Consider the following 11,984-nt stretch of genomic DNA (forward strand, 5'->3'; position numbering starts at 1 on the left):
TGTTGACTGGTGGAGGGTGCGAGAATATGCCCCATCAATCGATAATATGGTCAAGAGTAGTTCGTTGATGGTTTGCGTGTTCTTTCAAAGGGTAAAAGTGATTTGTCAACAATCTTTGGAACCAATTAGAGGTAAATTTTATCTCATAAATCACACGAAGAATCCTCTCAAAAGCTACATAAAGATAGCGATAATAGGGACAGCCGAATTGTCGGATCTTTGTTTTGAGATCCCTAGTTTATAAGAAAATTATTTTTCTTTGGTTTCCATTAAATTTGTTTTCGATTATAATTATTCGTTGTAAGTGCCGTATGGCGTTCTATTAATGAATTGTTCTTTTCTCTCAAAAAAAATGTTAAACAATAAATAATTAAACACATTATTATATTTACAAATTCCTCTTTTCGATTAGTGTAATAGTGTTCTAACGTTAATCACGAAGAAAAAAAACAAGGAAAACTTTATTTTATATGGTTTCAAAAGCAAGGAACGAATTAAATAAAGGAATACAGTATTATTTTATTGTTTTGAAAGCAAAGAATAAAATAAAGCAATTGCTTTAACTAGTAAAGTCCGAAGTAGTACCACTCAAGTTTTCTTACGTAATATGAACATGCATGGTTCATTGGTTCTACGCTTCTACGTACGTACTCTATAAATAGAACATGCATGCATGGCTACATAATTCGCGACAACTCTTAATCTTAACCTACTTGCTACATTCTAACTAACAAAAATTCAATGGAAAAAGGGTTATACATGGCGGCGATGAAGGGGGACACGGGCTTCCTGAGTGAAGCTCGTGTGAGAGAAATTGAGACCGGGTCTTGGGACGAGTACCTGGTCTCGAAAACTCAGAGAAAAAATAATATTATACACATAGCAACCCTTCACGGCCGCATTGACTTCATAAAATTTGTGTTGACTTTGGTCAACTTCTCGCCACTCAAATTAATCTCTCAAAAAAATAATGACGGTAATACCCCTCTTCACATTGCCTCGAAGAAGGGCAATATGGGAATTGTCCAGCTTTTAGTTCGCTATATGGCTATAGGTGAGCCTGTACAGTATCAAGGAGAAATCGAGGTGGCAGGAGGTGGAGGAGCGGCTGAGGCGAGGAAGCGGCGGCCTTGGGCAGTCGCAAATTCAGAGGGCAACACGGCACTTCACGAGGCGATTATCCATGGTAGGATTGAGGTGGCTAAATATCTAGTTGATCATGATGAGGAGCTTGCTGGCTTTGTTAACAAACGTAATGAGACTTCTCTACATCTTGCTGTTACACACAATGCCAACGGTAATTTTACTCTCCCTTCTCTCTTGCACTCGTATTATATCTTTATCACATCATATTCGCTCATTTATTTACTTTTTATATTTTTTATAAAAAGCAGGGACGAACTCAGGATTTTTCATTCGGTGTAGCAAAATTCTAATATTGATAATATTTTAAAAAAAAAAAGTCAATTACAATAAATATTAAACTATTTCTACACTATTCGACGAGTTCGCATATCTAAAAATTGCCTTGCCCATTAGTTTTTGAGGAAAATCATAATCTTTAGGTTGACAAGGACCTCTACGAATATATTCCCTTTGGACTATTTCCTGATCATTAGGATGATAATCTGATATTCTTTTCCTCAATCCCGGATCATGTGGAAGCGATGCAATCTCAGTTTCACTTAATCTTAGTACAATAGAAGGTTGTGATGTAGGGTTTGAATTACCTCTCTCATGAGTTTCACCTTCTTGAGTATTAGCATTAAGTGGCGAAGAACTCTGGCCAATCGATACAGTTGATTCTTCGTTTGATTTGGAAACCTTTTTCGACAACAAACTTGTAATTACTCCATCTCTTGTTCTTTTGGATTTAGAATCTAGAGTCATATGTCAAATAATGTACAATTAGTCTACTGATTACTGAAAGTTCAAATATTAGAAACAAAGAAATTCACCAAAACTCTTCACTGTTTAGTAGAAATGAACCCATTACTACATGTCTACATTGTAAATGTCAGAAATTCACCAAAACTTTTCACTGTATTCTCATTTAAGACGCCAAGACGGTATTATCCGTCTTAAACTTAAGACGGCTTAAATTACCCCACTTGTTGCCATGAAAATGTCAAAAATTATGTTTATTTACCACCGTGTGATTAGTATTTTACCCGTCTTAAATTTAAGATGAATAGTGTCCGTCTTAAGCAAGACTTAAGAAGTTAGATTTGTCACAAGATTCCAAAACAAGTCACTAATCAATAAGCAATCTACCATCTTACGGAGTACTTATCTACTTGACTACTTCCACTGTTAAAACAAATGAAGTAATGAACAATCTGCAATTTTCATCAATTTTTACTCGGCAACTTTTTGTCTCTTGTACCCAAAATCCCAATTCCCAACAGTTTCAATTTGCACTACAATTTTCATCAATTAACCAATTACTTAAATTGCAAAAATTAACCATCATTTTAATGAACCCATTACTACGACAGTCGACATTGTATCATTGTAAATCAACAATCATTCAATCAAACTCTTCACTGTATAGTACAAATGAAATTGAATTGCTAAAAAGGGCAACATGACAAATAAGAGGTAGAAATTAAAATTACCTGGAGGATTTGTGGTGGTGGGGCGATGCAGCTGTGGTCCGATTGTCCACGGCGAGTCAGACGTCTGATGAAGCGGTGCTCCAGTGATGCCCGGGGTCGGATCATCCGCCATAGTGATTTGTGTTTGAAATTAAGAAATTTGAGAGTAAATTGAAAAGGTATGAAAGTTTTCCCCAAATGAAAAGTGATATTGTTCATTTGGTAATTAAAGATAAAAAAGGAAGTTGTGGAGATCTATATAATACTATTAAAAGGCTAGCCTAAAAATGCCACGTAAACAATGCCACATGGGATGAAAAAAAGCCACGTAATAATGTGACTTGGCAAACTAATATGACATGGATTATCCAATTAATTATTATATTGCATTAATTTAAAATACTTATTTCCTTTAAAAATCCATCCATATTCCATTAGCTTTAAATTTAATAACTAAAAAAAACTACAATAAAAAAATACGCATTAATTATAAGTTGATAATTTCAAAATATTTCATATGGAGTAGTATTATATGTATTCGAAATAAAAAAAACTGAATACATAAGAAATTAAGAACGAAAATGAATAAATGTAGTTGAAAAAAAAAATTGTATTATCACTAATTCATTACTTTTTTTTTGAAAGGCATTAATTCACTATTGTTGTTACTATAACTTTTTTGTATTTAATTTAAGTAATTTATAAACAAATTCTGTAAATACTTAAGTGAAATTAAATACTAATAATAGAATTTTAAAAGGGTAATAATACAGTGTATTTAGTTCATGAAATTATTTCACGTAAAGGGTAAGGTTTTGGAAAATATAAAATATATGGATAAGAAAATATTTATATAATTTAAGTAATTTACAAACAAATTCTGTAAATACTTAAGTATATCTATACAATATAGTTAACATGTTAGATTAAAGCATTTAATTTAATTTCACATGGCATTAACATTTAGTATTTTATACCCCATTAATTTCTATTAATTTTTATGATTATTTAATTATTTATTAATTATTATTAGATTATTGGTTATTTGATATAATTCTTATAAAGCATTTAATTTAAAATAAATGATTACTAAAAGTCCTTACAAAAATGTTTTTACATATTGTGTAACATAAAAATAAAGAAAATCAAAAGACATCATTAATATTCTTAAATGAACACTTTCCTGGGGACCTGACGCCCAAGATGTATGAGTCTAGTGGAATTCCAGGGTAACCTCAAAGCCTCCTAAGGAGGAATTGCGAGGTCCTGGGTTCGATTCCCTAGATGAACACTTTCCTGGGGACCTGACGCCCGGAGAGGGAATAATCCCCGCGGGAAAGAACTCACATGGTACAGGCGCCTAGTAGGGTGGGGTCCTGTATCCGGGGAGGATCCAACCTCCTCGTCATCAAAAAAAAAAAAAAAAAAAAATTCTTAAATTAAATGTATATATTTATGATTTGATAAGCTAAAAAAACCAAAAAAAGATATAACTTACCAAAATTCACATAAAAGTTTCATAATTTACAATTATATTTCACATTTTAATTGAAAATTTTGGAAGAGAACATAGATGTTAGTGAATCGGTTAAATTTTTTCATATTAACACAGCTCATAAAATTAAAGTATACATTTATTTATTTCTTTAAAATCTATATAATAAATAGTATAAAAAGACTAACATTGAGTACATTTTTAAATGACATGTGATATAACATGATTTCAAGAAGTCATATTACAAGTCTCATCATCATAATTATTTTCTTTTATGTCCCCTAATATTTATTCTTACAATTACAATATTAGAAAAAATTAAAGAAGACAATAGCTTTTTATCTTCTTCCACTTCAATACTTTATTCAATTCACCACAAGCATTTAACCATACTTTTCATCTTCTTTCTCCATAACTCATTTCCCAAGTTTCTTTATAATGATTCATATTTTTAGTTTACCTTAAACTTTTGATGATATTATGACTTCTTAATTACTACAGTACTTTTTTTCTTGAGATGATAATGTTTATTCCATGAGCACAATATACATTAAAAAAAATCTCTACTAAATGCCTAAATCCCATTAATTTACTAGGTTGTTAATAGAGGAGAAGAAGAGTTACTCATGATTAGATTTTTTTTTTGTATCTTTTACAAAGACCCACATTTTAACGACAAACACAATGCCTCTATTCCCCACTAATCTCATATTATTATTATTATTATTGTTTATATTACCGTGTTAGTATGTCCAATCTCATTATTTACATCCTATTTTATCGTCGGCAATGTTTTCAAATCAAAATATATTTTATACAAGTAGTATTAATAAAAAAGGAAATTGTATAGGACCCGTGATTTTTCACGGGTTTCAAAACTAGTTAGATTTTGATAGAGGTGAGAATTCAACATAATTAATGAAATTCATTCAACAGATTTTTAGGAATATGGGTGAGATAATTTAGGAATTTATTAACTGATTGGAGAAAGAGTAATAAAAGATACGGAATTTTTTTATTTTTTTGGTGTAGCAGTTTTTTCCATGGGATTTTTTTTTTGTGTAGCATTTGCTACACCTCAGCATAGTGTGGGTCCGCCCCTGATAAAAAAGTATTTTAATCAAAGATAAACAAATTATTAGAACGGATGGCGTGAACATCTTTAAAGTTTACTCGAAAAAAAAAATACTTATGTTAATTTAAAGTTAGTTAAATTAAGGGTTAAGTTTTATTAAGTTAATTTAAGTTTAGCTAATTTAAGTTTGATTAATTTAAATTATGTTAAACTCACTTAAATTAAGATTAGTTTAGTATTTAGTTGAGTAAATAGTTTAATTAATTCCAATTTAATTCAGATAATATAAATTAAGTTCAATTCAGTTTTAGACATCCAAATAAATAAACATGCATGGCGTGAACATCTTTTGAGATTATGTAGCCAAATACGGAAATTGACTTAAACATAACACCCTATCACTAGGGGTGTGCAAAATTCGGCGGCATCGAAAAAATGAACCGGTTTGGATTGGAATCGGGATTAAAAATTCTGATTCGGTCACCGGTCCAATAATTTTTAACATTCTGATTTTCGATCCGGGATCGGTTTTCTCCGATTTGGACCGAAAAAGCCGGAATTATCGTTACATGATCTTTTCTCTTAACATATCTATTAAAAATAGGTATGTAAAATTTTGATCTGCTTAATCTGGTTTAACCGGTCTGCGCTGGTCCAATGAACCGAATTTTGAAAAAGTAGGCCTATGCATGATTTTTTGAAATTCCAGTTCGGTCCATTCCGGTCACAACCCTACCTATTAGTAAGGCGTACTTATTATATAAGAGAAATATAAATATGTGTTCATTTATCAAAATATATAATCAGTCATATCCAATTCAAAAGTAACAGTTATGTTTGCAATTCAGCGGATTATTTTTAACATAAGTATATTACAAAAACTAACAGATTATAAATGACAGATTTTATTACAAGATTGATCTACATATTTTAATTAGCAAAATTAATTAAAGTGTTTGATAATTAGCAGTTTAATATTAATAGATTATTTTTAGAAAAGAAAATAACGTTTTCTATTTTAGAATACGTCAACCAGTAGGAGAGTAAACAGCATGTCAGATCATACCCTAAAATTAACATATTGATTGGTCAAATATATTAAAAATCTTGCATATATTAACGTTCTCTCAACACGTCGTGTACCAAATACCCACATCTACTTTTCAGAGGTCAAACTTCTAAAACTTTGACTATTAGCTTAGTAAAAAGTACTATTTTTTTAATATTAAACTAACCTACATATTTAGATTTGTTAAAAAAAAAATCTTTTGCTAAGCTAAATTTCTTTTCTAAAGAAAATCCCATTTAAAGTATCATCACGAAAACCATCCAAAAAAAGATACTCCCTCCGTTCCGGTTAATTGTTGTCTTTTGGTTATGGTACAAAGACCAAGGAAAGAGGCGGAGTCCAATTACTAAATGACAAGTGGAATAAATAGACAGTGAATGATCAAATTGTTCATCAAATTCATTATTAAAATAGAAAGACAACAAACAAATCGAGACACCTCAAAATGAAAAAGGACAACAAATGACTGAGACAGAGGGAGTATTACTTTTGGATTGGATTGGAGGCAACTCAGAGGGGCAACTCTGATACTACCATGCCGCAATCGGGTCGGGTTTGGGTTGGGTCAAGTCGGGATGGGTTATATCTAATTCGGGTTGTATCGGTCAAAGATATCCTTTCGGATTGAGTCGAGTCGGGTTTAGGTCATTATCGGGTCGGGTCATTTCGGGTCAAATAATGTGTCTGGTCGGGTCACTATCGAGTCTATTAGATATTTTATCGCATCACTTCAACTTTTTACCATTAAAATTATTTTTTCGACCATTATTTGGCTTAATTAGTTCATAATTAAGTCAAAGGTATCAAACTAAACACTAAATTAAATCGCTTTCAATTTGATCAATATTAAGCTTAATAATTGTCAGATTATCATTTTAGTCGGGTCTGGGTGGGGTTCGGGTCACTGATCATCAGGTCGTGTCGGGTAACGGGTCGTCATTGGGGCGGGTGGGTTTCGGATCGCAATATTTTCGGGTTCTAACGGGTCGGGTTAGGGTTACTCGGATCGGGTCAGACTTGCCAGCTCTAAATAGATATAGGAGAAACTAAAATTGTTGAGTGTTTTTCCAGATGACAAGCAATTGGTAATAGAGACCATAGAGCTAGTGAACAAGCAACATGGAAGTTTGACATACAAAGGAAGCAAATGTCCAACAAACGAAGAATCATCAAATTTGATAAAACAACTTCTTCTTCGTCGAAATAATGCGTCGATCAATATTGTTGACGAAGGAGGCATGACACCTATACTTAAAGCAGCAAAGCAGTCCAATATTTGTGCTATTCAAGCTATAGCAAGCGAATTTCCGGAAACTGCGGAAATGTGTGATTCCGACGGTCAAACAATACTACATTTGGTCAAAATCAAGAGATATGAGGATGCAAAAACCCTAATGAAAATCCCTCAAATTGTTTGTCTAAAGGATCAACAAGATTGCTTCGGAAATACTCCGGCATTGGTGGTCGTCAAGGATATTATTGAACAACATAATAAATCACAAATGAAATGTGAATTTGGAATGCCTAAGACGGCCTTGTTAGATTCTTCGGCGGACTTTACTATTAAAAAACATCAATCAAAACTGGATTGTGATTTTGGAATGCTTAAGGCCTTGTTAGATTCTTCGGCGAACTTTAGTATTAAAAATAAGGAGGGTCTTTCTGCTGCGGCTTTAATCCAACAACAGAATATTCAATTATCTGATATTAAAAATGCTCAGGTATTATCTCGATCAAAATTTCAGCTAGCTTATTTTTGTGTAAGTCATTTATGTCATTTTATCATATTACAGCTACCTTTTTAACTAATTTATCAAACGATTTAATATAATCAGCTACCTTATTAGCTACAACACTTTTATATACTCAAATATAATTAGTTATTTTTGTCGTTAACAATGTTTATTTTATTCAAAATATTAAATTAATTTGCAGCTAGATGAGGAAATAAAGACAATCTCTAAACCAAATTCTTCAACAATATTTCAAGAAGAAATAATCAAGTTTAGGGAAGCCATACTAAAGCCAGATTTGGGTTACTTAAGAGAAAGGATCGACATGTTAGGAAATCCTTTGTCAGATTATGGCTGTCTTGGTGGAGGAAATATTCTTCATGGAATTTTAAAAGCTCGGAAAAATACAAACATGGTTCATAAGTATAATAACATTGATGATGATGATGACGACGACAATAATAATAATACACTCCTAGATTTTGTAGCAAAGGTGGTGGAGAAATTTCCAATTCTTTTGTGTCAAGGTGACCTTGAAGGCGATACTCCTTTACACATAATTGTACGCGACCATAAAATAACACAGATATTTTTGGATCGTATTATGCATCATTTTAAAAAGTATCAAGAGGAATTAGCAAGTGATGAAGAAGAGTTTTATTATCCACCATGGAAAGTGAAAAATGCAAAAGGAAATACACCTCTACATGAAGCATTGTTATGGTGGGATTCTCCAACTGCTAATGAGATTGCTTCATTCTTGGAAAACATGGAGGATAAAAGTGGTTTTGCTCTTGTCAACTATCAAAATGAGACACCTCTTCATGTCTTATGTCGTCATATCGGTAAGACACTCTACCTTTCAGAATATTTACATAGTATAAAAGTCATGTTTTTTTTTTGTTTTTTGAGAATTGTAATTGGCTGCTGATCTTAGGGTAAAAAAATAATTTTATAATGTGGATCCTATCATGATCTTAACAACAATTAACTAAAATTTCAACGATAAATTTTCTGCAAATGTTTGGGTAATTTATTTAATTCATTATTAATTTAATTTAATGTCAATTCTCTAATTTAATTTCTATTCATATTTATTTTATTTTATTCATATTTATTTTATTTAATTGTTAATAAAATAAATCTTATATCTAATTATATTCATACAAAGTCAGTATATGATATTTTAAAATCGACCCGTTCATTTTTTTTGCACGGGAGTAAAACTAATACTCCGTATCTTTTATTTTTCACTGTTTCTTTGTTTATTTAACAAAATTATATTCTCTCCCCTCCGTCTCAATTATTTAATTTTCTTTGATTAAAATACCTCTTAAAAAGAATAAAAAATGTAAACAAATAATTGGGACGAAGAGAGTATATGATCTCCATTTTATGCTAACACTATTCAAAAAAATTTCTTTCAATTTATTTGTCTTCCTCCTTTGACTAAAATACCCCTTATATTATTATTTGTACGTCTAACGACTTCTATAAATTTCATCTATTTTTCTCATCAAAATATTCAGTACAAGTGTATAAAATGGAATAAAAAGAGAATAATTAATTATTTATATTTATTTATTTGTTCATGTTAATTAGCGGTTGAACAAGGCAAAGTGAAGGTATGTCCGGAACTCACAGAGACGGTACTAAAAGCATATACAGCTGCTGCATACATGCGTGACAAAGACGGTCTAACACCTTTACTACGAGCAGCTAAATCTGGAAAAATCAAAGAAGTTGAAATTATCTGCGAAATTTGTCCAGAATCGGCTAAACTTGAAGACAACAAAGGCAGCATATTTTGGCACGAACTTAACTTATCAAAGTCGTCTCGTGTCGAAGAAAAAGAGGCAATGCGCAAACTACTCGTAAATAATGAGCCGATCAAACAGCTCTTGAATGTAAGGAATAATGAAGGAAAGACAGCAGTGGAAGTAGCAGTCAAAGTGCAAAACTATCACCTCTTAAAAGCTCTTAAGCCGTATCCTGATTCTTATAAGGAAGTTGATAAAATAGTTAAAGATAGTGACATTGACACTCAACTTGTAATGTCATCCATCATATTTGCAAAATATCTTCCTCGTACGGTATGTCGCTTCATCCATTTTTGTTCATTGGTTTTTCTAATGTGCGTGCGCACTTTAATAATCTAATGATTAACAAGATATTCTCATGAGATATTTAAATACAAACTCGTTTTTTAGTTAACAAAAAAAAAGAGTTTGCTATAATTAATGAGAATATATCGATCTTACTAATTTTACCATGTTTATTTAGGTTACTAACATGTGTCCTTAAAACACACGTTATAAAAACTGTTTATTTAATTCACTTAATGTTGATGGTTCTCTAGTGAATTTGAGAAGCATGATCTTTAAAGTCACCATGAGAACCTAATACCTTCACCTTAACAAATGTTATTACAAATAAATAAATTAATTAATAAATACTTACTTCACCCGGTTGTTTACCTATTATATATATATTTTGGTGTCTCGGTTAATTGTTTAACTACCTGCTATGAGAATGCTTTTGATGAACAATTTAATCTTCCACACTCAATTTGATCTAATTATTTAACTTTCTGTCATGTGTCCTTAAAACACACGTTATAAACGGATTATAAACAATGTTGTTTTTTCTTGGAACAGTTGGAACAAACCCTTTGGAATATATTAAAGAATGTACCTGAGAAGAGCTTTTTCGGAGTAGATCAATCAGAAGTAAGTAATTACGCCCAAACCCTTGGAGTAACAGCAGTACTTTTAGCAACCATTGCATTCACAGCAGCATTTACCGTACCAGGCGGATTTCGACAAGAACATCAATATCTTAATAGCAACAAAACATCAATTACATTCAATATTGACACGAATGGTGAACTCGATCCACGTAATATAACCTCAGATATAATCGGAACTCCGGTTCTCCTTGGCTCGGACTTAATACCCTCTTTAGTTCGAGCTGCATATTGGGTTTTTATGGTTGCAGACATCATAACAATGTGTTTATCCACATTTGTTATATATTGTCTTCTATGGATGATGAAAAGCGCTAAAATGAAGATGGTTTTGATCGACTTGACTATCTTTATCCTTCAAATTTGCTTTTACACAATTATGATCATGTTTATGATGGGTGTTTTCGCAACCACTATACAAGTCCAACCTTCGTTGGCTTATTTAGCGGTTATTGTATGTAGTGTCGCAATGGTACTCATGAATCGATGTTTGTTTCCCGTCAAAGCGATATTCCTTTTAGTCGCCGTGTGTTATGAGGTCGTGATTGAAGCTCTGGTGCGATGGTGTAAGTGTCGTATTTCAGCTTGCTCTACTTAACCTTTATGAGTTATAAAGGGTGATCAACTCATGAAGGACTCACTACAACAAAATATAAGGGTTTTTTTTTACGAATGAAGTCGTCAGGAATGGGCTTTTGCCGTTACAAAAAGCGGATTTGTGACGGAATACCTGTAGAATGATTTGTCACTTGAAGTGAAAGTGTGAATTTTTCTTGTCTTTTATTTGTTGTTTTGTTAAAAATTGAGTTTGATTGTGAGGTTTGATTGTATGAGTGTTTTGGTGAATGTGTGTTTTTTATTTCATGAATTCATCTACTTATGTGTTTTGTATAGTGTGCTTTTGATTGTATGAGTTTGATTGTATGAGTGTTTTTGGTGAATATTGAATACTAACATGTAAACATATGAAAACAATGTTAACTGGAGTTGCTTACATACCTATACCCAACACTTAATACTTGAACAAGGATATATTGATACCTCGACACCTCATTTTAAGCTAAAACATGCATATTTTTATAAATGATTGAGTTTGACACTTGGACACGTATGGGATACCTTGACAATTTTCCTAATCATTTGTAACACCCCTGATTTTCGGCTAAATTAAAACTAATTTTTACTAATAAAACTCGCCGAAATACAGGGATATTATAATTAATATACAAAGTATCTTATTACAAATCCTTTTAAAAATGAAAGAATACA

The 11,984-nt window shown here is 31.8% G+C and overlaps 2 protein-coding genes across 2 annotated transcripts; one reads left to right on the top strand and one right to left on the bottom strand.

Moving 5' to 3' along the window:
* The first annotated feature begins 599 nt into the window (after window positions 1–599).
* On the top strand, window positions 600–11,709 carry LOC141599106 (uncharacterized). The gene is made up of 5 exons (XM_074419013.1): window positions 600–1,297; window positions 7,308–7,957; window positions 8,172–8,814; window positions 9,572–10,062; window positions 10,627–11,709. Exons 1-5 carry the CDS (start codon window positions 742–744, stop codon window positions 11,311–11,313), a joined length of 3,027 nt encoding a protein of 1,008 aa, XP_074275114.1. The 5' UTR covers window positions 600–741; the 3' UTR covers window positions 11,314–11,709.
* LOC141599107 (uncharacterized) lies at window positions 1,413–2,801 on the bottom strand. Its single transcript, XM_074419014.1, has 2 exons — window positions 2,619–2,801; window positions 1,413–1,880 (listed from the first exon to the last, which is right to left on the bottom strand). The coding sequence occupies exons 1-2, from the start codon at window positions 2,728–2,730 to the stop codon at window positions 1,480–1,482; spliced, it is 513 nt and encodes a 170-aa protein (XP_074275115.1). The 5' UTR covers window positions 2,731–2,801; the 3' UTR covers window positions 1,413–1,479.
* Window positions 11,710–11,984: the final 275 nt, after the last annotated feature.

This window comes from Silene latifolia, chromosome 9 (genome assembly GCF_048544455.1).
Source record: "Silene latifolia isolate original U9 population chromosome 9, ASM4854445v1, whole genome shotgun sequence".
NCBI lineage: Eukaryota > Viridiplantae > Streptophyta > Magnoliopsida > Caryophyllales > Caryophyllaceae > Silene > Silene latifolia.

Bases quoted from the DNA above. Each gene is read 5' to 3' on its own strand.
- LOC141599106 (XM_074419013.1), top strand. From the start codon at position 742: ATGGAAAAAGGGTTATACATGGCGGCGATGAAGGGGGACACGGGCTTC. The intron at 8,815-9,571 runs GTAAGACACTCT...CATGTTAATTAG, and splicing joins TGTCTTATGTCGTCATATCG to CGGTTGAACAAGGCAAAGTG. The intron at 10,063-10,626 runs GTATGTCGCTTC...TTCTTGGAACAG, and splicing joins CAAAATATCTTCCTCGTACG to TTGGAACAAACCCTTTGGAA.
- LOC141599107 (XM_074419014.1), bottom strand. From the start codon at position 2,730: ATGGCGGATGATCCGACCCCGGGCATCACTGGAGCACCGCTTCATCAG. The intron at 1,881-2,618 runs GTAATTTTAATT...ATATGACTCTAG, and splicing joins CACCACCACAAATCCTCCAG to ATTCTAAATCCAAAAGAACA.